Here is a 27470-nt window from a genome sequence, read left to right on the forward strand (position 1 = left end):
GGAGCACAGGCAGAATGGTGCTGCTGCAGTCATCCTGTTTGTGGGCTTCCTAGAGGCACCTGGTTGGCCACGGTGTGAACAGACTGCTGGACCTGATGGGCCTCGGTCTGATCCAGCAGGGCTTTCCTTATGTTCTTATGATACTGGCAGAGTACATCCTCCCCTCCCCGGTCACCTCTCCTTCTGCCAAACAGAGCCTTACCTGGGTGGAGGGGGGAATGCTGGCCGGCAGCTCTTTGAGGCCCAGAGAGCCACACTCCACGGTCATGCTGTAGCAGCGGCAGGTGGCGGGACATGCGCGAGCCTGGAGTGCCACGAACCCCAACAGCCAGAGGGAGAGAAGGGAGGCCTCTGCCGGGGCCATCCTAGACCAGCTGCCGACAAGAGAGAGGGAAAGAGTTAGGAACAAGATCCACCGGCTAAGGCTGATGCCATGCAAGCCACGGTGCCATGCAAGCCAGGAGAGATGAGATGGACAGAGCTAGGTCACTTAGAGGAGGGCAGGGAGCGGTTCCTGTTGGCAGCAGAGGATAGGACTTGCAATAATGGATTTAAATTGTGGGCGGAGAGGTACCAGCTGGATATTAGGGAAAAAATCTTTTACAGTAAGAGTTGTTGGACAGTGGAATCAGCTTCCTAGGGAGGTGGTGAGCTCCCCCTCACTGGTAGTATTTAAGCAGAGGCTGGACAAGCTTCTCTGCTCCCCTTACCCAGTCCGGCCAGGAGATTTCCATCCTGAGTGTTGTCTGCAAATTCTGAACTCGGCTTTTCGATCTGCAGAGCCAGTGGTGGACAAAGCTGCCAGAACCCACAGTTCTGACATAACATTAAAGCTAAGCTTACCATCTTCAAGTACTTGAAGGGCTGTCATAGAGAGGAGGGTGCCGAGTTGTTTTCTGTTGCCCCAGAAGGTCGGACCAGAACCAACGGGTTGAAATTAAATCCAAAGAGTTTCCATCTGGACATTTGGAAGAGTTTTCTAACAGTTCCTCAGTAGAACAGGCTTCCTCGTGAGGTGGTGAGCTCTCCTTCCCTGGAGGTTCTTAAGCAAAGGCTAGATGGCCATCTGTCAGCAAGGCTGATTCTATGACCTTTGGCAGATCATGAGAGGGAGGGCACCTTGGCCATCTTCTGGACATGGAGTAGGGGTCACTGGGGATGTGGGAGGGGGGAGGTAGTTGTGAATTTCCTGCATTGTGCAGAGGATTGGACTAGATGATCCTGGTGGTCTCTCCCAACTCTTATGATTCTATGATTCTAAGCTGGGGCTCTCAGAAGAAGTCAATGTCCCAACTTTCGTGCAGAGCAAAGAAGCCTTTGTTCCTCCTGGCTGGCCCAAGGAAAGCAGGGCTCGAAAACAAAGCAACGTAATTTCATAATCTCAAGCAAGAACAGCGGGAGGCAGACAGGCAGGACAAGGTAAGATGTCGGGGGGTGCTGAATTCCCCACCGTGCATCGCGTTTTAAGCCTATTCCAAATAATCAGATGCCTGTACATTCAAAATTGTTGCCTAGCTTAGAGGGCCCTCTTCAATAGCTCACAGCCAGGGCTGCAAAACGCACCGTGCCGTCGTCGTCCCAGGCCACCGAGAATCTGAAGAGGACAGCTTCACGGGCACTTTCTGCAGCAGTGTTGGGCGTGTGGCGCTTTCCAGAGTCACACCAAACTGCAGGTCCCTGCCCCAAAGGGTTTACAATAAAAAAAAAACACTGATGGTTTGGAAGGAGGGAAGAACACAGCGGCGAAGGAGAGTGAACAGGGACCATCCGCATTTATTCCGGTTGCATGTATTAAGGGGATGTGGGAAGAAGAAGCAGAGTTTGTTTTTATATGCCGACTTTCTCTACCACTTAAGGGAGAATCAAGCCGGCTTACAATCACCTTCCCTTCCCCTCCCCACAACAGACACCCTGTGAGGTAGGTAAGGCTGAGAGAGCTGTGACTGGCCCAAGGTCACCCAGCTGGCTTCGTGTGTAGGAGTGGGGAAACAAATCCAGTTCACCAGATTAGCCTCCGCTGCTCATGTGGAGGAGTGGGGAATCAAACCCGGTTCTCCAGATCAGAGTCCACCGCTCCGAACCACTGCTCTTAACCACTACTCCACACTGGCTCTGTGGGCTGATAAGCTGAGCCAAAGGAGGGATTGGAAAGGAAGAGATTTTTCATGCAGTGCAGTTTGCATGTGCTCAGACGCCCTTCTCCTGGTTCCTTATGATCTTCCAGGGCTGAGTTCTGGTGCTGAACTCCACTGGTTAAATCAGGTTGACTCCTACAGGTTGGGAAGTCCTCTCCCTTGGGCTGGGCAGCTTACTGGGAACGTTTTGCTTGCTCAGCAGGGTGGTGGAGGCCGAGGCACCGGGCTGGCTCTTGCTTCAAGCCCAGCCCCAGAATGCCTTCCTGGTCCCTCTCGCACCTTGGCTGCAAGTTGGACGGCCGCGACAGCAGCTGTCTGCCAACTGCCCTCTTTTGGAGAGAGACCTCCCCACCGTCTCTTCCGAAACGAAGCAGCCCCCTCCCATGACAGAGGCCCACAGGAGCCCCTGGATCCAGCTGTGGCTATTGCTAAGGCCAGCTGTGGCAACAAGAAGCACCGGGCTCCGCATATCCTCGGATAGGGCAACTGCCGGGGCCCTGGGCCTCCATCAGGGCCCACTACCGCCGGCCCGCTCCCTACCAGACCGGCAGCGGCTCTCCAGGGTCTCAGGAGGAGTTCTTTCACATCACCTACCTGCCTAGTCCCTTTAACTGGAGGTGCCGGGGATTGAACCTGGGACCTTCTGCATGCCAAGCAGATGCTTTACCACTGAGCCACGGCCCCTCCACTAAAAGGGACACATGAAGCTGCCTTATACTGAATCAGACCCTTGTTTCATCAAAGTCATTATTGTCTACTCAGATCAGCAACGGCTCTCCAGGGTTTCAGGCTAGAGGTCTTTCCCATCACCTACCTGCCTAGTCCCTTTAATTGGAGATGCTGGGGTTTGAACCTGGGACCTTCTGCATGCCAAGCAGATGCTCTACCACTGAGCCACAGCCCCTCCCCAGAATGCCGGGTGGGAAAGGATACATAGGCAGGTAGGGGGACATGTGGGTAAGTGGGCAGAAAGGGGCCCCCGGGAACTCTCTGCCCAAAATCTGGAACAGGCCCTGGCAACGAGCATCTAAAAGCACAGGTCCCAGTGGGTGCTGTTGGGTCATTGCCTCCTGGGGAAACAGCTTGTAGGTCCAGAGTCGGGGCTGACAGCTTTTAGAGGACAGGACAGGGCACGGGAGCTCACCTGGCATCTCCAGCAGCCAAGATCTAGGCTCAGGATGCGACCGTCTCCGTTTCCCGACTGCCTTCGAATAGGGTAGGGACGACCCGGTAGCTCCTAAACCCATTAGAAGCTTTGGTCAACGTCTCCAGCAATCAGGGCAAAGCCCCGTAATGCCTGCGGCATCCTGATGAGGGATTAGGGCGGGGTGGCTCTGAGCTGCATGGGGCGACGGTCTGAAAAAAGGGCATTCGCCTCTACTTTGGTTCCGGGGGAAGAGAGGCAGCCAGGTGAGTGAGGGGTCCTGGACTTGGAAATGGGGGGAGGCAGAGGATGGACAGAGAAAGGGAGGTACAGAGGATGTAAGAAGAATTCATTTGGGGGAGCAAAAAACTGGCAAAAATCACTAGAAGGGGAACCAGGCTTTCCCTGCATACGAGGGGAAATAAAATAACATCGGTGATGGAAAGTGCTGTCAAGTCACAGCCAATTTGTGGTGACCCCGCAGGGTTTTCAAGGCAAGAGATGTTCAGAGATGGTTTGCCGTTGCCTGCCTCTGAGTCACAACCCTGGGATTCCTTGGTGGTTTCCCAGCCAAGTGCTAACTAGGGCCGACCCTGCTTTGATTCTGAGATCTGACGAGATCAGGCTAGCCTGGGCCCTCTGGGTCAGGGCAACAGACTCAGAACGGTGGTTTGCCATTGCCTGCCTCTGAGTAGGGACCCTGGTATTCCTCAGTGGTCTCCCACTAGAAGAGGAAGAGTTGGTTTTTGTACCCTGGTTTTCTCTACCGAAAGGAGTCTCAAACCAGCTTACAATCACCTTCCCTTCCTCTCCCCACAATAGACACCTTGTGAGGTAGGTGGGGCTGAGAGAGTTCAGAGAGAACTGTGACTGGCCCAAGCTCACCCAGCAGGCTTCATGTAGAGGAGCGGGGAATCAAACCCAGTTCTCCAGATTAGAGTCCGCCCCTCTTAACCACTACACCATGCTGGCTTACAAGCGGGGCCAGCCTGGGCCATCATTGGGTTAACCTGGGCTATCCAGGTCAAGGGAAAATAACATGGGTACCATTTATTAGTTAATTCAGGCTGGCTTTGTCCAAGGTTAGCAATCAAATGGGTCCCCTCGCAAATCCAAGGCCCAGTTTAGTGTGTTGCATGATGCAGGAGGTGTGCCTCTAGAATCCTTGATGACATTTGGGGCAGGGGTTCAGTGGCACAGCATCCCCTTTGCAAGCAGAAGGTCCCGTTTGATTCATAGAATCAAAGAGTTGGAAGGGACCACCAGGGTCATCCAGTCCAACCCCCTGCACAATGCAGGAAAATCTAAACTACCCCACACACACACCTCAGAAACCCCCTACTCCATGCCCAGAAGATGGCCAAGGTGTCCTCCCTCTCGTGAACTGCCTGAGGACATAGAGTCAGCATTGCTGACAGATGGCCATCTAGCCTCTGCTTAAAAGCCTCTAGGGAAGGAGAGCTCACCACCTCCCAAGGAAGCCTGTTCCACTGAGGAACTGCTCTGTCTGTCAGAAAGTTCTTCCTAATGTCTAGACGGAAACTCTTTTGATTCAATTTCAACCCGTTGGTTCTGGTCCGACCTTCTGGGGCAACAGAAAACAACTCGGCACCCTCCTCTATATGATAGCCTTTCAAGGACTTGGAGACGGTTATCATATCCCCTCTCAGTCTTCTCCTCGTCAGGCTCAACATACCCAGCTCCTTCAACCTTTCCTCACAGGACTTGGTCTCCAGACCCCTCACCATCTTTGTTGCCCTCCCCTGGACACGTTCCAGCTTGTCTGGCAATTCCTGGCAATTCCAGTTACAGGATCTCCCAGAGCAGGTCTTGGGAGAGGGCTTTCTCTGCTGGCTCCTCGGAGGGGTGCTGCCAGTCAGAGACGACAGGACAGAGCTAGAGGGACCAGGGGCCTGACTCGGCAGAAGGCTGCTCCTGAGGATCACGTTGCCAGGCAGTGGCTCGTGGAACTGGGCCAGTCCTAAAGCTGTGTACCGGTTCTTATTGAACCCCCTGCCTGCCTGTTGTAGCGCATCCCTCACTTTGTTCACAGAATCATAGAACTATGGAGTCAGTGGGGATGACCGTGGGAAAACAGCCCTGCATAAATGGCCACAGAGTTGGAAGGGGCCATACAGGCCATCTAGTCCAATCCCCTGCTCAATGCAGGATCAGCCTAGAGCATCCCTGTTCAGCCGCTGCTTAAAGGCTGCCAGTGAGGGGGAGCTCAACACCTCCCCAGACAGCCGATTCCACTGCTGAAATACTCTCACTGTAAAAAAAATTTCTTCCTAATGTCCAGCTGGTACCTTTCCGCCTGTAATTTATACCCATTATCGTAAGTCCTCTCCTCTGCTGCCAACAGGAACAGCTCCCTGCCCTCCTTTGGTGACAGCCTTTGTTGATCCAAACTGTTCTGGCAAAGAGCTTTACACACACACATCTCTTCCTGCAAAAGTAATTACTGCAATTCCTTCATATTTATGCTTTGATGCTCCGGCAAATGCATATTATGTTTTGATTTTATTGCATTCATGTTTCACGCTGCAGCAATCCGGCATCTGTTTACTACAGTACTGTTTGCTTCAGGTCTCTGTCAGTTACCCTGGTTTTCCTGCAGTATGAAGGAAGCAGGTGATGGGAAAGACCTCGACCTGCAACCCCGGAGAGCCGCTGCCAATCAGAGGAGCCCATCCTGACCTTGAGAGACCAACGAATGGTCTGACTCAGTCATAAGACAGCTTCATGCTCTCATGCAGACCTGCTGCTGCTTAATGGATACGTGTCATGCATCTCAGAAAGTCCTTTTTCTTTTCTTTTTTTGTCCCTTGAAGCCCTGGCCACAATATCCCACAATGTCTTTTAAGCCCAATTTATTTATTTAATCTCAGAGTTGGAAGGTACCACCAGGGTCATCTAGTCCAACCCCCAGCCAATGCAGGAACGACAACTATAATATCCCTAACAAGTAGGTATTCAGTCAATACTTAAAAACCTCCAATGACAAAGAAGCAACTACCTCACAAGGGCCCAGTCTATTCGGCAATGATGAACAGCACATGTAGGTGGTGGTGGGGAAAACATTCTGGGATGTTCTACCCACTTGCCAAGGCACAATCACACAAAGAGGATTCAGAGGTGAGTGCCCTGGTGCTGTGAGGAGACTCATGCCTGGTTCACGTGTGCACATTTATTTTTTTATTTTTATCTATTTATTGATGTTATTTATAGTCCTCCTTTCTTCAAGGGACTCAAGGTGGTTTACACATCAGTACAATCGTCAAAATATTCTTTTTGGAAATAATCTGTTATCCTTTCATCTCCTCTATATAGTTATTCAGTGTATTGTTCCCACCTTTCCTTTATTTTGTCCTGTTTGGTTAATGTATTTTCGTATTGATCTTTCAGCATGCCTAACCGTGCTTTAAATTTCCCTTTGATTTCTTGGATCTTGTGGAACAGATCTCTTGTTCTTCCTTTTTTGCTGTTTTCTTCTGTTTCGTTACGCTGGTTATTATAGTAGTTCTCTTTGTCTCTACAACCAAGTTGCTGGAATGCTGCATTTAGACTTTTGATTCTGTCATCTTTTACTTTTGCTCCTCATCTATCTTTAGCAAGTTAACGATTTTCATCCTTCATTTGTTATTAGAATAGACATATACTGCCTTTCCACCAACCGTGGCAAATCAGCTCAACTTACAAATGCACCTGACCCACAGGTAAGATAATTCAAACTAAATACCAGACAAGATATAAAGTTTTCCTTCAAAAAACGAACAAACAAAACCTCACTTTGGAATTAACTGCGAAACACCCGCTGAAAAGAACAGCCTTACATGTCTTATGGAAGTCACAGCATAAGGGGTCTTTGCGCCTCTTTGGGGAGGGGATTCTGTAACACTGGAAAAGATCAGGCCACAAACCTGTGGCTGGACAGGTATGAAGGGAGGGGTCGACCAGGAGGCTCTGAGGAGGCAAAGAGGCAGGGTCCTTCAAGTAAGCTCCCAAGACCCACATTTTATAGTGCTTTAAAGATCAGAGGAGTGGGGAAACCAACCCAGTTCACCAGATTAGTGTCCGCCGTTCATGTGGAGGAGTGGGGAGTCAAACCCGGTTCTCTAGAGTCCACCGCTCCTAACCACCACACTTAACCACTATACCACGCTTCATGTGTTCATGTGGTAATGCAACTGACAGTTGTACCCGCACTAGGGCCTGGCCATGAACTGGAGGCAGCAGCTCTTTTGTGGGTGGCATTGTGAGGTTTAGCGGCCACATCCTTCTCCTCCTTGTGGCTGGCATGCGCATCCCGAGCATAACCTGACTGTTCAGATGCTAGTCACTGCCAGGGAAGCGACCGGGCATGGCTCATCCACTCAGGAAATCAGCTGTGACGTTCAGGAACAGAGAACTTCAAGGCCAGGGACATCTTGAACACCAAGCTTAACACGACAGGTGATCACTGCCAAGCCTGACAGGTGACATGCTGAACCTGCATTCATGTGCCCAATGTGAGCTTACTGAGAGGCAGCTTCTCTCCTGGGTGCAATCTGCTCGTGCTGGGTACCCAAGGTTGGGTGGGATGAAAAAATATATAAATAATGAAAATTTAATTTATTAGAAGCGCTATGTCAAGATTAAAATTATTTTAAAATGTTAAAACAGCACAATGGCATTTCCTAAGGTTGGTATCTATAACCACATGCCAGACGTGTTATGGCCTATATGGCCTTCCTCAGTGGTCTATTTGAAACCCATGTAAAACATTGTTTTACCAGGTTGATAACTGCACACATCTTACATGGGAGACACATACAGCCCAGCATAACAACTTGAGACAATCTTACCAGATGTTTGTGTAATTGGTAATATATTATACAACCTATTACATACCTGGTCTGTTTTATATTGTCTGTACATGTACATATATCTGTGAATGTGTGCATGTTTTACATGGGTTTCAAATAGACCACTGAGGAAGGCCATAATGGCCGAAACGCGTCTGGCATGTGGTTATAGATATCAAACTTAGGAAATGCCATTGTGCTGTTTTAACTTTTCTTAAATAATTTGAATCTTGACATAGTGCTTCTAATAAATTAAATTTTCATTATTTACATATTTTTTCATCCCATCCAACCCTGGGTACCCAATTTCTGTTTTCTAGGTTGGGTTTTATTCCCCTCTTTTTTCTTCTACGACTGCAATCTGCACGTGGCCAGACGCCATGCAAGGAGAGAGGAAACGCTGCTGGAAGCTTCATGTAACAGTGGGGACATCTGGGGCTATTCAGTTTGGGGGGGAAAAACAGCTAAGGGGGAGGGGGCATAAAAGAAGATTATAAAATTAGGCAATGGGTATGAGAGAGTGTTATGAGATAACTCTGTCTCCTGCTCCCAAAATAACAGAACTTGAGGGTATCCAGTTAAATTGATGGGCAGACAAAAGGAAATACTTCTTCACATAGTGTGAGTGATTAAAATGTGGAATTTGCTGCCAGAGGATGTAGCGATGGCCACAGGCAGAGACGGCTTTAAAAGGGGATTAGACAGATTCATGGAGGAGAGGTCTATTGGTGGCTACTAGCCATGGTGACTAAAGGAAACCGCCAACAACAAAAAGGGGGGGAACCTTAACCCTAAAAAACTAGAATAAGGTACCCGAAGGTCAACATGAAACATGGGGCTAATACTGAAACAAGTAATCCTGTAAATGATGTATAATAAATTTAATACAAACAAAATTAAGCAACTTATATATAGCCCTGTTCAAGCCTCTATGTAGCTATTATAAATATACCAAATAAACACAAAAATACAGTCAAACGATTCCCAAGCTAAGAGCAAATGTGTTTCGGCTGCAAAGCCTTCTTCAGTGGTCTGTAGACATACAATTCTGAATACACCTGAATACAATTCTGAATACACCTATACCATTGTACAAAAGAACATAAGTATATATGAATATTACAATCTTGGTGACTGAGTAGAATGACGTTTGTAAAATACAAAATGTGTTTATATACACTCCATCCAGGGTTGCCTTTTAAGTCTTAGGCTCCTATAGATCTACTGAAGTGTACCGTTCAAAGTCTCTCAGTCATCAAGATGTATCAAGTCAAAATATGTTTATTTGGTATAGAATCATAGAGTTGGAAGGGACCACCAGGGTCATCTAGTCCAACCCCCTGCACAATGCAGGGAATTCACAACTACCTCTCCCACACACACACACACAGTGACCAGAAGATGGCCAAGGTGCCCTCCCTCTCATCATCTGCCTAAGGTCACAGAATCAGCAGTGCTGACAGATGGCTAGCCTCTTCTTAACAACCTCCAGGGAAGGAGAGCTCACCACCTCCCGAAGAAGCCTGTTCCACTGAGGAACCGCTCTAACTGTTAGAAAATTCTTCCTAATGTCTAGATTCTTCCTAATGTCTGGTATATTTATAATAGATGCATAGAGGCTTGAACAGGACCAAAGGGAACCTCCACGTTCAGTGGCAGTCAACCTCTGAAACCCAGTGCCAGGAAGCTGGTCTGATCCAACAGGGCTGTTTTTACGTTCAATACAGAATTGCACCGCCTGATCTCATCAGAGCTTAGAAGCCAGGCAGGGTCAGCCAGTCAGTACTTGGATGGGAGACCACCAAGGAAGCCCAGGGTTGCTGCACAGAGGAAGACAATGGCAAACCACCCCTGTTATGTTTCTTGTCTAGAAAACCCCATGGCCCTGTGGTCACCACTGGCTGGGTGCAACTTGACTGTGTGTGTTGTGTGTTAAGTGCCATCAAGTCGCTTCGGACTCATGGCGACCCTATGAATCAATGTCCTCCAAAACATCCTATCTTGAACAACCTTGCTCAGATCTTGCAAATTGAGGGCTGTGGCTTCCTTTATAGAGCCAATCCATCTCTTATTGGGTCTTCCTCTTTTCCTGCTGCCTTCAATTTTTCCTAGCATTATTGTCTTTTACAGTGACTCTTGTCTTTTCATAATGTGGCCAAAGTATGACTGCCTCAATTTAATCATTTTAGCTTTTAGGGTCAATTCAGGCTTGATTTGATCTAGAACCCACTGATTTGTTTTTTTGGCCATCCACGGTATCCGTAACACTCTCCTCCAACACCACATTTCAAAGGAATCTCCTTTCTTCCTATCAGCTTTTTTTTTTTTTGACGGTACACAATTATTATTAGACTGTTTGAAAAATCACTTTCTGCAGAACAAAGCTTACCTATCAGATATTGGAGGCTAGGGGAGGGGCTGTGGCTCAGTGGCAGAGCATCTGCTTTCCATGAGGAAGGTCCCAGGTTCAATCCCCGGCATCTCCAGTTTAAAAGGATCCGGTAATAGGTGGTGTGAAAGACCTCTCCACATGAGATTCTGGAGAGAATTTAAAAAGGGAACAATAGCAGTCTGTCTCACAGGGTTGTTATGGGGGTGGGGGAGAGTACATGCAATATGTAGGGTACTTGCCCAATCAAAAAGCACTTAGTGTATAAGTGAAAAGCAGTTTCAAAGTATTGTAATTCACTCTGATCTTCAAAGGGTCAGGATTAAAACATGAAATGATCAGCCTCTTCATAATGAGGGATTATAAAGGATCCTCCCTGGAGATTAACAGAGGCTCAGGCATGACATTTTCTCATAAAGCATCAACAAAAAAAAACCTAATGGGGGCGGGGGGGGGGGGAGGCGTCACGTCACACAATCACAGGGGCAGCCCTCGGGGACAGACCGACGGGACCGTCAGTCCTGATGCAGGGATGGAAAGCAGGCAGGACCTGCCATGATGCAGATGGGGGGGGGTCTCCTTTGTTTTGCAATTTTGGAAGCATCCTATTGGCATGGGGGGGGGGTTGGACTCTTATCAAATCCTCCCAGTCCGGGATGGATGGCTGCATTTCCCCAGAGGAAGGCTTCTGCAGAAGCGCACCGAACCGATCAGGCGTCTTTCAGCTGGGTTTCATGGTGTACTTAGAGAGCTGCAAATAATTCTAAAGCCGCTTACGGGCACAGGGAGGATTTGTGAGCTGGGCTGCTAAGGATTAGCTGTCAGTAAGAAGGCAGGGTACTACCTGGGACACCTGGCACCTTAGAAAGGTGAGCACAACAAGAAGGCCTGGTGCTAGTCTTGGACAGGAGGCAAGTGCCCACTTTAACTGGCCCAGGAATGTGCGAATGCTTGAAAGGAAGAAGGAGGGGGTGTTTTACTACACCAGGGCTGCAGCCCCAATTTTCTGGAATCTGCTGCCTACGGAGCCCCGCTGTGGCCTTTCCCTGCAAATATCAAGAAAAGTTTGTAAAGACACAAACACAGCATCTAATGATCGATTGGGGAGGTGCTGAGGCTCAGAGCGCCTGCATGGTGGAGTGGTTAAGAGGGGCGGACTCTAATCTGGAGAACCCGGTTCGATTCCCCACACCTGCACATGAAGCCTGCTGGGTGACCTTGGCCAGGTCCCTCTTCATCACCGGCAGGAAGTTGTGGGGGCGGAGCCTGAGGAGGGCAGGTTTTGGGGAGGGGAGGGACTTCAATGCCATAGAGTCCAATTGCCAAAGCAGTCATTTTCTCCAGGGGAACTCATCTCTATCAGCTGGAGATCAGCGGTAATAGCTTGAGATCTCCAGCTAGTACCTGGAGGTTACTCAAAAAAGACACCACTATGTAAGTACATAATTTAAGAAAGCAAACACAGGAGCAAAAATGTATCACAAAGTGCAAAATGTTATATTATACAAGCTACACATCTGGAACCTGCATTTTCTGTTGTACCTGGCTGAAGGACATTTGAAAATAAGAAGACATACAACAACATGAATTTTCACAGGCTTTTGTACTAATATTGGACTTTCATAACACATGGACGGTGTCAGTAATCTTGTGTTACTTACCTGGCTATTTATAGCTATTAGGATAGATATATAGTTGTACTGTCATTGATTTTGGCATGCAGAAGGCCCCAGGTTCAATCCCCAGCATCTCCAGTTAAAAGGACCAGACAGTAGGTGATGTGAAAGACCCTTTTCTGCCTGAGGCCCTGGAGAGGGGCTGCCAGTCTGAGTAGACATTACTGGCCTTGATAGTCTGATGGTCTGATTCAGTATAAAGCAGCTTCATATGTTCAATTTAAAATAATTTTAAAATATTTTAAAAAGCAAATTTAGGGCTCAGAGCTAAGCACACCCCAGGCAGAGGAAGCCAAAGCCAAACATAAGAAAGGGATCCTGGACGTCCCAAGAGAACATCAAGAAGCCATTTGGCCGCTGTGTGAACAGACTGCTGGACTTGATGGGCCTGGGTCTGATCCAGCAGGGCTTTTCTTAGGTTCTTATGTTTATTTCTGCTGGGTTTATCCTACTTAACTGATGAAGCATCTCTTTAGACTTTTCCCCAGACAATGGAAAGTTGCTTTCCTAGTCCGACACTCTTAACCACTATATCACATCGGCTCTCCGTAAGCAGAGCCCTGCTGGATCACACCAGTGGTTGCTTTAGTCCAGCATCCTGTCTCACTCACGGGCCAACTAGTTCATAGAATCATAGAGTCGGAAGGGACCCCAGGGTCAACCCCCTGCACAATGCAGGAAATTTTGAACCACCTCCCCCCCCCACACCCCCAGTGACCCCTACTCCATGCCCAGAACATGTCCAAGATGCCCTCCCTCTCATGATCTCAGTTCCTCTGGAGGTCCAACAACAGGCATGGAGGAGGAGGAGGAGTTGGTTTTTATACCCCGATTTTCTCTACCTTTTAAGGAGTCTCAAAGCGGCTTACAATCACCTTCCCTTCCTCTCCCCATAACAGATACTTTGTGACGTAGGTGGAGCTGAGAAAGCTCTAAGAGAACTGAAGCTAGCCCAGGGTCACCCAGTAGGCTTCATGTGGAGGAGTGGGGAAACCAACCTGGTTCTCCAGATTAGAGTCCACCACTCTTAACCACTACACCACTCAGGCCTTCCTCTGATAAGAACATCAGAAGAGTTGTGCTGGATCAGACCAGTGAAGGTCCGTCTAGTCCAGCATCCTGTCTCATGCAGTGGCCAACCACTTCCTCCGGAGGTCCAACAACAGGGCAGAGAGGCCTCCTGGCACTGGGATTCAGAGTTTGACTGCCTCTGAATGTGGAGGCTCCCTTTAGTCACCATGGCTATTAGCCACCGATAGACCCATCCTCCCTGAATCTGTCCAATCCCTTTTTTAAAGCGGTCTGTCTCCAACCCTGCATGCACCCTCCACACAGAAAGCTCCCCGAGGAAGCAGAGGGCCCCATACCCTGGCCATATGAAGCACAGCAAGCAGCGGCAAAGTCTGGGTTCCTCTTGGTTGCTCCACCCCAGATAGTTGAGAGAAGCTTGCAGGACAGCTTCAGGACGTGTGTAAAAAAACCCTTCATTTTTGTTCCAAGTGAATTGCAGCCTTCAGGATATTAAACCGCTGCTGGCAGTGTACGGATGTGCAAAGGACTGCTGAGCCATTCATGACCTGCCTGTTAGTGGTTGAACGCTGATTAAAACTACTTACAACATTTGATCATATCCAAGTCAACTACATTTATAGCGCTCTCGAGAACATATGGCGAGAGACAGTGTATACAGACACATCCACCCACACATACGTATGTATATTCTGCATGCATCAACAGTGCCACCCGCTCCTGCCTAGACATGCAACCCATCCCCTCAGCTCTTGGCCACTTGGGCTCTAGAGGAAGGGTCTCAAGGAAAAGCGGTCTTCAAAAAACTTACACTGCCTTACACTGAATCAGACCCTCAGTCCATCAAGGTCAGTACTGCCTACTCAGACTGGCAGCAGCTCTCCAGGGTGTCTCAGGTCTTTCACCTCACCTATTGCCTAGTCCCTTTAACTGGAGATGCCGGGGACTGAACCTGGAACCTTCTGCATGCCATGCAGAGGCTCTACCACTGAGCCACAGCCCCCTCCCTGGGGCTCCACCGTAGTTCCTCTGCTAGTGGGAGAATAAGATAAAGAAGGCAATTCCATCTGATTCCCCTCCCCAAGGCAGCCCCCAACATGCCCAGTGCATTTTAACCCAGGCGGTTCCTCTGACTCCTGGCAATGCCTTGAGGGGTGGGGGTGGGGGCTCTGCAGAAGGCTGCAGTGCGAAGGGGAAGCTCCCCCCTCTGTAGACACTTTATGCTTACACAACCACAGGACCAACCCACTCGCTTCCGCAGTCTGCAGGCCATATAAATCTACCTCCCAAGCGCAATTAGGGATCCTACACTCGGCATATTGGCCAGGCTGTGATGCAGAGGAGGAATGCTGATAACCTTTGGAGGGCAAGAATGGGAGAATTTTACTAGGGCTGCTCAGGAGAAGAAGAGGAAGAGTTGGTTTTCATATGCCGACTTTCTCTACCACTTAAGGGAGACTCAAACCAGCTCACAATCACCTTCCCCTCCCCACAACAGACATCCTGTGAGGTAGGTGGGGCTGAGAGAGCTCTAAAAGAGCTGTGACTAGCCCAAGGTCACCCAGCTGGCTTTGTGTGGAGGAGTGGGGAAAAAATCCAGTTCACCAGATTAGCCTCGGCTGTTCATGTGGAGGAGTGGGGAATCAAACCCAGTTCTCCAGATCAGACTCCACTGCTCCAAACCACCGCTCTTAACCACTACACCACACTGGCTCTCACAATGGATTGTGACCACAGTGAGAAAATAAGTACCGCATCTAATAAATATGTACAACACGAAAGGACTCTTGGTTTTTTATATAGTAAGGAAGCTGCCAGGAGGGAGGGTGGCATATGGTATGGCCCAATCTTGTCAGCTCTTGGAAGTTTAGCAGGGTCAGTACTTGGATACTGAAAAGACAGCCAGCGTGGTGTAGTGGTTAGAGTAGTGGTTAGAGTGTCAGACTAGGATCCAGGAGACCCAGGTTCGAATTCCCACTTCTGCCATGGAAGCTTGCTGGGTGACCTTGGACCAGTCTCAGCCTAACCTACCTCATAGGGTTGTTGTGAGGATGAAATGGAGGAGAGGACAATGAATTATGTGAGCCACCTTGGGGCTCACTGTGAGCCACCTTGGGTGGCTCACAAGGTGGCTCACATGTGAGCTACCTTGGGGCTCACTGGAGAGAAAGGTGGGGTATAAATGATGTAAACAAACAATATAAATATAAATAGGAGGCCACCCAGGAAGACTCTGCAGAGGAAGGCCTTGGCCAACCACACCTGCGCTTCTCACTTGCCGTGAACGCTCCTTGCTGGGGTCGCCATAAATCGGTTGTGAGTTGATGGCACGTCTGTAAAGAAGCTGCCACTGGGAATGCATGCACACATGCTCACATGTGCCTCCCCCGAGGAGACAACCTCAGTGGGCTTGCAAATGCTCACCTCTGCGGACAATTCTATGATGGAAGAAACGAGGGGTACAAATGAATTAACACCCGAGAGGGGGAAGCCAGTATAGTGGTAAACATGATGGGCCAGGATCTGTAAGATCCTGATTCAAATCCTCATGAAACTTGCTGGGTGACCTCAGAGCTCTCTCAGGCTGATCTACCTGATCAACAACTCGGATGGTGCTGAGTTGTTTTCTGTTGCCCCAGAAGGTTAGACCAGAACCAACAGATTGAAATTATATCAAAAGCGTTTCCGTCTAGACATTAGGAAGAATCTTCTAACAGTCAGAGCGGTTCCTCAGTGGAACAGGCTTCCTCGGGAGGTGGTGGGCTCTCCTTCCCTGGAGGTTTTTTAGAAGAGGCTAGATGGCCATCTGTCAGCAAGGCTGATTCTATGACCTTCGGCAGATGATGAGAGGGAGGGCATCTTGGCCATCTTCTGGGCATGGAGTAGAGGTCGCTGGGTGTGTGTGTCGGGGAGGTAGTTGTGAGTTTCCTGCATTGTGCAGGGGGTTGAACTAGATTACCCTGGTCGTCCCTTCCAACTCTATGATTCTACCTCCCAGGGTTGCTGTGCGGATAAAACGGGAAGGGAGAACCATGTAACCAGCCTTGAATTTCTTGAGGAAAGGGCAGAAGAAAAATGAAATCGACAGCATGTACAATTGTAGAAGGGCCAGAACTGCCTGTCCAGAGACGCTCGGTCTCTCAGTTGCATAAAAATACTTTTATAGGAACTATGATTTAAGGCGGCCATCAGTTGCTCAGCCCAAGGGCTGTTCCTTACCCCACGTCATTCAGCCCGCTTTAAACCTTCCCCCAGGCAGCCTTCAGAGGTGTGATTTGGCCGTGCTTTGCAGGAGAAGGAATGTGGCAGTCGATGAAATACACACACATCCTCCTGTGTGCAGTGGAACACCCCCCCACCCCCACACCACAGTGTCCTGCCTCCAAAGCTCCAGCTGGCCCACAGCCCCTCCAGCCAGGCAAATCCCAATTGCCACAGTGCAGGGATGGAGCTTACTGAGGAGGCATTGTGTGTGGGGGGGACCGACGCCATGCCCAGATGACCCCTCCTTGGGGCATGAGTTCCCTTATTTCACTGTCAACAGCGAGACTGTCAGATAGATTCAGGGTGTTTCAAGAAGAAGGTTAAAATCCTTTTTATCCTCCAGAAGGCTTCCCTTGTTGTTCACCCCAGACAGGAAAGAGCTGCAAAAGGCATTTATGTCATGTATATATCCAAACCATTTTTACATTCAAAGTACAGCAGACACACCAGGAAGACATGGACACATGAAGATGCCTTATACAGAATGAGACCACTGGTCCATCAAAGTCAGTCTTGTCTACTCAGACCAGCAGTCAGTCTTGCTACTCCAGGGTGTCAGGCAGGGTCTTTCCCATCACCTACTGCCTGGTCCTTTTAACTGGAGATGCCGGGGATTGAACCTTGGACCTTCTGCATGCCAAGCAGATGCTCTAGCACTGAGCCACGGCCCCTCCCCACCCTTGGTCCATCAAGGTCACTCAGACTGGCAGAGGATCTCCAGGGTCTCATGCAGAGGTCTTTCACATCACCTACTGCTTGGTCCTCTTAACTGGAGATGCCGGGGATTGAATCTGGGGCCCTCTGCATGCCAAGCAGAGGCTCTTCCACTGAGCCACGGCCCCTACCTTCTGGTGCCTTTCCCTGCTAACACACAATCCCTATTCTGTCTTTTAGGAAGATGGTTGTCTATGCCATACAATCCTTTGATGCCTCTTCCCCTCCTTTTGGGTCCCTCAGAGTGAAATCTTCACCCTCAGGGACCCAGAAGCACCGAGCCTTGATATCCACATGTGCATACATGTAGACACAAACTGCCAGCACATAACTTCTGCGCCGCTCCTCCGTAAGCTGTATATTTTGGGCCAATCCAGATGTGTGCTGGAAGTTCCATGTTTGTAGCTGCCAGTGACGCTTTTAAAACTCAGCCTTCAGGGCTACCAGGGTCCAGTTTGGATCACGCCCATTGGGAGGGCCTCCCTGCAGTCCTGATTCAAATTGGGACCCTGCAGGCACGAAGAGTAAGTTTTCAAAAAAAATAATAATAAAAAAATTGCTGGCTACTTCGGGCACAGAACTCCCCGTGAGTGTCAGATTTGGCCTTCTGAGATGGTAAGCAATGCTGAATGTGTTTTGGGTCTGCCGCAGTTCTACACGAAACAATTATAATAACTGGCAAATTAAACATTCTGTAGTACAGCCTTTTGAAAATGCAAATCCTAATAGTCAGTTTAACATGATTCAGCTGGAGAAAAGCACTTGGCAGTGCGAGGGAACAAGAGGAAGAAGAGGAGGAAGAAGAAGAGTTGGTTTTTAAATGCTGACTTTCTCTACCACTTAAGGAAGAATCAAACCGGCTCACAATCACCTCCCCTCCCCCTCCCCACAACAGACACCCTGTGATGTAGGTGGGGCTGAGAGAGTGTGACTGGCCCAAGTTCACCCAGCTGGCTTCATGTGGCGGAGTGGGGTGTCAAACCCGGTTCTCCAGATCAGAGTCAACCGCTCCAAACCACCGCTCTTAACCACTTCACCACGCTGGCTCTCAGCAGGAGGAGGGGATGTTTGCTCTGACAGTGATCCTGCACATTACAAGCACCCCAGGTTTTCAGGTGTGAAGGGTTGATGGAGAGGCTTACAGATGCAGGGAAGTGCCAAAGCAGGCTTATGTATTCATGGCAAAAAATTGCTGTAGGGATCAGACTGAACACAGCAACCTTCCCACTAGAAGTGTGGGTGGGTAGGGGCACTAGGGTGGCCCTCACTGCCCACAGGGTGTAAGACGGGCAATGAGGCAGAAGTTGCAGGAGAAACCTGTCGGATAACTAACTCCTGGCCCTTAACTCCTGATTGATGGATAAAGGGCCACTGAAACAAAGCACACCTATCAAATATGCAGATGCACAGTTTTAGGAAAGCTCCACCTGTTGCATTTCTGCTGACCGTGCAGCTGTTAAAAGCCCGTCCTGCCAGAGAGAGGCAGGCAGCCCCCAAAAAACTGGACAGCAACTCCATATCCTTTTGAGGTCCTCAAAAATGACTGGAGGAGGGAGGAAGGAAGGCCCACGGCCACTGTTTGTTGCAAGAGCTCCCTCCTCGCAATATTTGCAGTAAGTAGCTATGGCAACCTATCTGAACCGTGCAAACCAGGGGATGCAGCTGCTGGGCATTCACAAGATCGCCATCTTTTATCATCTTTATGTTTACACAAACAGAGGTTTGGAAATTAGGAGTCGTGGCTTTAATTCCCTTTGAGACAGGGCAAAGTGAGGGGGAGCGGAAGTATGGCCTTTCCTTTTAAAAGGGGTACAGAGTAATGCCTGCTTACCCCTTCCCAGGATGCCCCTCTCCAGCAGAGGGAAGAAGAGGACTTTCCTTTCTCAAAATGCAACACAGAGGAGAACTTCTGAGGTTTCACTGACACATGCTCCTTGCGGAGGAAGATCCCCTAGTGAATACATCAGATAAAGGAAAGCCCTGACCTGGATGTCCCAGGCTAGCCGATCAGATCTCTGAAGCTAAGCAGGGTCAGCCCTGGTTAGTACTTGGATGGGAGATCACCAAGGGAGTCCAAGGTTGCTATGCAGAGACAGGCAATGGCAAACCACCTCTGTATGCCTTTTGCCCTGACCTGGGTGGCCCAGGCTGGCTTGACCTCTTTACATCTCAGAAGCTAAGCAGGGTCAGCCCTGGTTAGTATTTGGATAGGATACCACCCAGAGGATTGCTCTGAAGAGGCAAGCAATGACAAACCACCTCTGTTGCTCTCTTGCCTTGACCTGGATGGCCCAATCTAATCAGATCTCAGAAGCTAAGCAGGGCCAGCCCTGGCTAGTACTCAGATGGGAGACCACCAAAGAAGACCACGTTTGCTAGCTGGCGATGACAAACCACCGTCCCTTGCCTTGAAATCCCCATGGAGGTCACCATAAATTGGCTGCTCCTGGATGGAACTTTCTATCACAGATAAAATAATCTCTCCTCTTCCCCAGCCCAGACAAGCTTGCCATTCTTTACAAGAGTATATATGATCCTAATCCTATCCTTCCCCCCATTGTTATATATTCCACTAATTCCAGTTTGTAGAGCGCACCCTCTCTCTCAAAGGCAGGGAGCAGGGCTTCAAGAGGAAAAGAAAATGCCTCCCCCAGTGAAAGACACCGAAGAAAAACTTACAAAAGTCACAAAGTTGCAATGAAACTTTACAAATTTCTCCAACACAACCGTTCTGAATGGCCCACCCAGACCCACCAGGTGAGTTGTCTGGGTCACATGAGCAGCCAGAAACAACCCATTCTCCTCCGCATTATAAAAACAACCATCCTCAGGCACCAGGAAGAGTTTTTACTGTGCGCAGGGGACACGGTACTGAAAACCCTGCAGTAGACTTTCCTTTAAAAACACCTGAATTCAATTTAAAATTCTATAAAGGATGCAAAGTGAAAGTGAACACTGGTCACGAAATGGCAGCTCAAAGAAGGCTTTTCTGCACACCCAGAAACCGCTCAAGCTCAGACTCTGGTCATCCTCCAGCAGAAAGGAGACAGCCGTTGTGCTGAACATAAGAAAAGAAACCTCGCTTGTTTCTGGGCACGCTCAGCTTTTGATCCTTAAAGCCTTACATGGTCTGGGACCAGGAACGTGGACCACCTACTCCTGCGTAAATCTGCCCATCTGCCAAATTCATCCTTAGAGGTGCCTTTTGCCTTCTGAGTTTAGGAAGGTGGCAACCCAGGAGAGGGCCTTCTCTGTGGGGGCCGCCTAGGACCCTATGCTGGGAGAAAGATGGCACGGTAGTAGTTGAAAGTGCCATCAAGTGACAGCTGACTTATGGTGACCCTGTAGGGTTTTCAAGGCAAGAGGTGTTCAGAGATGGTTTGCCATTGCCTGCCTCTGGATTTCCTGGGTGGTCTCCCATCCAAGGACTAACCAGGGCTGACCCTGCTTAGCTTCTGAGATCTCAGGAGATCGGGCTAGCCTGGGCCACCCAGGTTGGGGCAAAGGTAGCATAGATTTTAAAAAATAAATGCCAAAATCCCCCCACACACCTGCATACGGGCCTTTGCCTTGCAGATCTGACAACCTCGGCCGGTCTTAACAGGTGACAGGGGAAGAGAAAGGAGAAGCTGGTTTCCAAAACAAGAGAAGACGCCCAAACCCAGGTGAGCTTTAGCGGCACCTTACCAATATTTAGTTATCAAAGTGCTTACACCTAGTATATACCCATGGCTCAAGGAAACTGTAGAAGGTGCAGGGTAAAGGTAAGCATGATGCCAGGGACCCCCGGCGATCTCTGCGACAACACCCCTGCCCTCCGGGACCTCCTATCTTGTGCCATAAACCCTGAGGCTGCATCCAGCTCGTGAAGATTTCCATCCAGCCTTTGAGCTGCTTAACAATTTGTCAGGAATGCCAGCTAGACTCGAGAACTGTTTGACAGCTTGAAACCAGAGGGCGATTAACAGCCGCAAAGTGGACCGAACTGGGTCTCCGGTGCCGGACGTGGGAAGAGCCAAACGCGAAGCTCTCACAAAGCAAGCAGATAGCCTTAGGCCCGAGCAGATCCCCACCCTGCTGTTAGAGAGTGCCAAGAGCCCCGTGGCCCGCGGGTTTCCCTTACCCGTGCCAGGGCCGGCCCAGCTGCAGAAGCCAGCCAGGAGGCCCTGGGCAAGCCACCGGGTGCCCTGCTGGGAGCGTGCCCCAGGATCTTCTGCACGGCTGCAACAGAGCTCGGGCTTCACGCCGCCGCCGCGCCACTTGCTCACGGGCAGGAGCATTTGGAGGACGCTTTTGCAAGGAGCCCTTCCCAGGTTTCCGAGGGCAGCCACGCGGGTCTGCGGCAGGGCAGTGGGATTCGGGTCCAGCAGCACCTTAGAGGGCAACGGGAGCCTCCGGGGATGAGCTCTGGCCAGATCCCGGTGGGGACGGGGAGCCCGGGGGAGCCGGCCTGCAGGGGGCACGAGGGATGGTGCAGAGAAGGCGCCGGGGATGCCCGGGGACCCGGGCAGCAGGTGAGACGCTTGAGGGGGCGACTGGGGTCGAAGGACTCGGGGGTCGCCATCCCGACTTGGATCGGAGCAAGGGAGGCTGGACTCTGGCACGCTCAGACCCTCCCCCCCCGCCCCCAAATGGTAGGGGTCTCCGGGCGCTTCTGGTCGCGAAGGCAGCCCGGCTTCTTCCCGGGTCCGCCCGCGCAAAAGCAACCCACCCACCCACCCACCGCCCAAGCAAGTCCAGGGAGCAGCCGGGGATGGAAACCTCCGCGCCTGGATGGATGGATGGATGGATGGATGGATGGATGGAGGCGGACCCCCCCCCCAGTGCCCCCCTCCCGCCGGCGAGTTCCAGTGGCGGCGAGTCCCCCGGGCGGCGGGTGCGCGCCTTACCTGCCGCTCGGGGCTCTCCATGGGCTCGGCGGATGGGGGGGCGGCCAGGCGGCCGGCCGCGCGCCTTGACATCAGCCCGCCTCGCCCAACCGCGCCGCTCGCCGGTGATGTCAGCGCCGCCCCGGCGGCCGGCCCCGCCCCCGCCCGCCCGCCCCGACCCGCGAACGTCGGGACGCGTGACGGACCCGGGTCGGGGAGCGCGCGCGCCTTGAAGGGCCCTGCTGGGTCCCACCAAGGTCCGTCCGGCCCGGCGGTCTGTTCGCCCCGTTGGCAGAGCCCTCCCCGTGGCGCGGCGCGGCTGCCGGGTAGACTGCCTCCCCGCGCGGAGGCTCCATCCGTCTGCGGCCGGCCTTCAGCTCCTTCGGAAGCCACGAACTGGAGGGCGGTGGAGAGCTCCAGCAATGACAACAGATCTCCAGACTACGGAATCATTGAAGCATAGAGGGGGGAGGGAACACCAGGGTCATCTTGCCCAACCCCTGCACAATGCAGGAAATTCACAACAACCTCCCCCCCCACACCCCAGTGACCCCCACTCCATGCCCAGAAGATGGCCAAGATGCCCTCCCTCTCATGAACTGCCCAAGTTCACAGAATCAGCATTGCTGACAGATGGCCATCTAGCTTCTGCTTAAAAACCTCCAGGGAAGGAGCGCTCACCACCTCCCGAGGAAGCCTGTTCCACCGAGGAACCGCTCTGACTGTCAAGAAGTTCTTCCTGATGTCTAGACCGAAACTCTTCTGATTTAATTTCAACCCGCTGGTTCTGGTCCGACCTTCTGGGGCAACAGAAAACAACTCGGCACCCTCCTCCGTATGACAGCCCTTCAAGTACTTGAACGTGGTCATCATATCCCCTCTCAGCCTTCTCCTCTCCAGGCTAAACCTGCCCATCTCCTTCAACCTTTCCTCAGAGGACTTGGCCTCCAGACCTCTCACCGTCTTGGTTGCCCTCCTCTGAACCAATCTGGAGATCGGTTTCCCTGGAGAAATTGGATGCTTGGGAGGGTGGACTCTGTGGCACTGTGCCCTGCTGAGGTCCCTGCCCTCCTCAAACCACTCCTTCACCGACTTTGAAAGTGGTTTTAGAGAGGCTGTTCCCTGTGGCGTGCTCATGCATTTCTCTTGGCCCATGGTCAGGTCTGATCAAAGAGGTTTCTGAAAGAATACAAAAACCTGCCACACCTGTTCACCAAAGCAAGGTGAGTGGATCTGTCACAAGCAGGGTTCCTTCCTTCAAAACACGTCCAGTTCTCTGGAAGAAAAAAACCACACACAATTTTCTCCCTCCTGGAGGGCCATCCATGTACCCAGCATTTGCCAACGCACAGGAGGAATTCTAGCTGGAATATCCCAGCACCCCATGTCTGAGAACTTTACCCCACAATCTTTTACAGCAGGGGTGTCGAACTCAATTGTTACGAGGGCCAGATATGACATAAATGCCACTTGGTTGGGCCGGGCCATGCCTCGCCAGCCCAGACTGAGAGTGGGGGGCAGGGGCTGCCTCGTGGGCCAGATAAGAGCTCTCAAGGGGCCGGATCCGGCCCACGGGCCGTATGTTTGACACCCTGCTTTACAGTGTTGGAAAGGATCCTGGCATACATAACCTGCACTCTGTGATGCCAAAATATCCAGCACATGAACACACATGAAGCTGCCTTAAACTGAACCAGACCCTTGGTCCATAAAGTCAGTATTGTCTACTCAGACCGGCAGCAGCTCTCCAGGGTCTCAGGTGGAGGTCTTTCACATCACTTAGGAGATGCCGGGGATTGAACCTGGGACCTTCTGCATGCCAAGCAGATGCTCTACCACTGAGCCACGGCTCTGGTACTCCATATGTGGCTCTAAGACCTAAGAAGAGCCAGGGTTCACCAGGCTTGGCCCCAGTACCTGTTGTCTGTGCTAGATCTTAGCAGTGAAACAAGAAGAAGAAGATGAAGGGGAGGAGGAGGAAGAAGAGGAAGAGTTGGTTTTTATATGCTGACTTTCTCTACCACTTAAGAGAGAATCAAACTGGCTTACAATCTCCTTCCCTTGGGGCAGGCATCTTGGGGCACCTGAAAGATGAATGGGTTAAGCTTTCATGGACTGATGCTCGCTTCGTCAGATGAATGACGTGTGCCCTCAGTTGGCAGATAGATACATAAATTGACCTGTGGGAAAATGGTATATGATGGAACCAAGAGGTTAAAATGGATGCTAGTCATGATGCATAACCTTTTCTCTCTAGTATCAGAGGAGCATGCCCATTATATTAGATGCTGTGGAACACAGACAGGATAAATGCTGCTGCAGTCGTCTTGTTTGGTGGCTCCCTGGAGGCCCCTGGTTGGCCACTGTGTGAACAGACTGCTGGACTTGATGGGCCTGGGTCTGATCCAGCAGGGGCTTTCTTATGTTCTTATGAGGTTGTGAAATGCCCGGTCCTTTTCCTGTGCGAAACTCAAATGTGTTCCCGATAAGCAGGCATAAACGGGGATTGTACCATCTTCTTAGAGCTGCTGCGCTAATTTAACACTGGAAGTAATTATCAAAGAGAGTGTAATGGCCTGCAGCCTGAACCGATAAACAACATTCATTCATGGAAGTGTGCATCTGAGAAAGCACAGCTGCTATGCACCCGAGTAACCACAGACAGAACGCACGCATGCATGCGCACACAGCCGCCAGGATTGGGAAACTGAGCCTGGCCAGCGCCTCTGGACACTGACTAGCACACCGTGGTCTGGATTGCGTGGCTTAATTTGTGTGGTCTGCATGGTCACAGGGAGATTCAGGACCGACATGAGAAACTACTTCTTCACACAGCACATAGTTAAATTGTGTATCTCCCTGCCACAGGATATAGAGATGGCTGCCTGGTTGGCTTTAAAAGGGGTGGTGGTGGACAAATTCATGGAGGACGGGGCTATAGATGGCTATTAGCCCTGATGTATATCTACTCCCTCTGGTACCAGAAGCAGTCTTCTTCTTAGCATCAGTTGCTGGGAGTATGGGTGGGAGGATGCTGTGGCAGTCTTCCTGGTTGTGGGGTTCCTAGAGGCAGCTGGTGGGCCAGGTTTGATTCCCCGCTCTTCCACATGAGCGGCAGAGGCTAATCTGTTGAACCAGGTTGGTAAGCCGGTTTGACACTCCTTGAAGTATGCAGTATAAAAACCTCTCCTCCTTCCTCTTCCTCCTCCTTTTTCCTCCTCTTTCTTTCTCCTTCTTCTTCTCCTTCTCCTCCTCCTCAGCATGCTGGACTAGATGGGCCTTGGGTGTGACCCAGCAGGGCTCCTCTTATGTTCTTATGCTGTCTGGGCCCTGGTGGCGGCATTGCGTTCAGCAGAAGACTCCTGTGACTTTTGGATGAAGATGCAGCGGCTGCTTTGGGGGAGATGACAAGGAGCTAGCAGAGTTTCTAAAGCCAGCCTGGAAGAGAGGAGAAAGTGATCACTCCAGAGAAAAGGGCCTTGGGAGAAAGGAGAGGCGGGTGAGGAGAAGGGCTATTTCTGAAAGCAGGAGTGGGGAAGTGGTTTCTAAAAAAAGGGAAGGTGGATCAATTGTTCCCTGTGACCACTGAGAAAACGGGGATCAGATGGCAGAAAGGAAGGCACCAGTAAATTCAGAGGGGACACCGAAGCAGGGTGAATTCTCAGAGGTGAGGGAGCATCTCTGGTGCTGAAATTGGGGGCTGAGATTTTCCACATAGCAGCATTATCCTGCCTGAGTTCCAAAGCACCTAATACTTTTCATTTCATTTTTCATTTACAATAGGCCTGCTCCTCTCATCCTGAGAGAATAGGCATGCATCATGACTAGTAGCCATTTTGACTAGTAGCCACGAATAGCCCTCTCCTCCACAAACAGGTCCACTCTCCGCTTAAAGCCTTCCAAGCTTCTCCCTGCCCACTCTCTCCAAACTGTGTATAATTTTATAGATCTCTATAATGTCTCCCCTTAACCGCCTTCTTTCCAAGCTAAACAACCGTTCCCCCTTCCAATTTTGACTTCTCTGGCTGACTGCAACCCTGGTCCTCTGCCACCTTGCCAGCCAGCATGGTGTAGTGGTTAAGAGCGGTGGTTTGAGCAGTGGACTCTGATCTGGAGAACCAGGTTGGTTTCCCCACTCCTACACATGAAGCCAGCTGGGTGGCCTTGGGCCAGTCACAGTTCTCTCCGAACTCTCAGCCCCCCTACTTCACAAGGTGTGTCTGTTGTGGGGAGGGGAAGGTGATTATAAGTCGGTTTGATTCTTCCTTAAGTGGTGGAGAAAGTTGGCATATAAGAACCAACTCTTCTCCTCCTCCTCCTCCTCCTCCTGACATTTCCCTCCAGTACCCAGAAAGCCTGAAAGACAACAGTCGTGGAAAGAACATCAGACTCTGAAAGGAACATTTTCTCCAACATGCTGTCACAGGAATGGCCAGTGTGGAAGGGTTGCCAGCCCCCAGGTGGGGCCTGGAGATTGCTCAGCATTACAAGTGACCTCCGGATCAGTTCCCTTGGAGAAAAACAGCTGCCTTGGAAGCATCTATGGCATTATAACCTACTGAGGTCCCTCCACAGACTCTGCCACCCCCAGATTCCGCCCCCAAATCTGCAGCGGTCAGGTAGCACCTGGAGTATTGTGTGCACTTCTGGAGGCCTCGCTTCAAAAAGGATGTGGACAGAGTGGAGCGGGTGCAGAGGAGAGCGACGAGGATGATCTGGGGCCTGGAGACCGAGCCCTGCGGGGAGAGGCTGAGGGAGGTGGGAATGTTTAACCTGGAGAAAAGGAGGCTGAATATGGACATGATCGCTCTCTTTAAGTAACTGAAGGGCTGTCCCTTCGAGGAGGGCAGGGAGCTGTTCCTGTTGGCAGCAGAGGATAGGACTCACAATAATGGGTTTAAATTGCAGGCAGAGAGGTACCGGCTGGATATTAGGAAAAATATTTTACAGTAAGAGTAGTTCAGCAGTGGAATCGGCTCCCTAGGGAGGCAGTGAGCTCCCCCTCACTGGCAGTCTTTAAGCAGAGGCTGGACAATCACTTGTCAGGGAGGCTCTAGGGTGATCCTGCATTAAGCAGGGGGTTGGACTAGATGACCTCTATGGCCCTTCCAATTCTATGATTCTATTCTATCTCCAGGAATTTCTCAGCCTGGAGCTGGCAATCCTACAGTGTGCGGCTCACCAGTGTGCCATTGTGGTCACAGCTACTGCTTCTCTCCTGCTGCACCTCTTCCCTGAGAGTTTCTTGTTCCTGGAGATAGCACAGTCCCTGGGTTCTTTATTTTGTCACTGTTCCATGTGACCAAGAAACAGGGGCTTGGAAGGCTGAAGGGCCGGCTGGCTTTGACTGTCTTCCGCTGTGGTCCACAGAACAATGAAAGCAGGGCACAGACTGGGAAATGGA

The 27470-nt window shown here is 50.7% G+C and overlaps 1 protein-coding gene across 1 annotated transcript in view; it reads right to left on the minus strand.

Moving 5' to 3' along the window:
- LRRC24 (leucine rich repeat containing 24) overlaps positions 1-27470 on the minus strand; it is a 33706-nt gene that overhangs the window by 3400 nt on the left and 2836 nt on the right. Inside the window, exons 2-6 of the mRNA XM_056854616.1 lie at positions 22088-22507; positions 21322-21733; positions 11540-11561; positions 1564-1677; positions 203-374 (exon numbers count right to left, since the gene is read on the minus strand). Of these exons, the coding sequence (XP_056710594.1) occupies positions 203-374; positions 1564-1677; positions 11540-11561; positions 21322-21733; positions 22088-22507 (1140 nt within the window). The remainder of the gene's footprint in view (positions 1-202; positions 375-1563; positions 1678-11539; positions 11562-21321; positions 21734-22087; positions 22508-27470) is intronic.

Source organism: Euleptes europaea, chromosome 8, assembly GCF_029931775.1.
Source record: "Euleptes europaea isolate rEulEur1 chromosome 8, rEulEur1.hap1, whole genome shotgun sequence".
NCBI lineage: Eukaryota > Metazoa > Chordata > Lepidosauria > Squamata > Sphaerodactylidae > Euleptes > Euleptes europaea.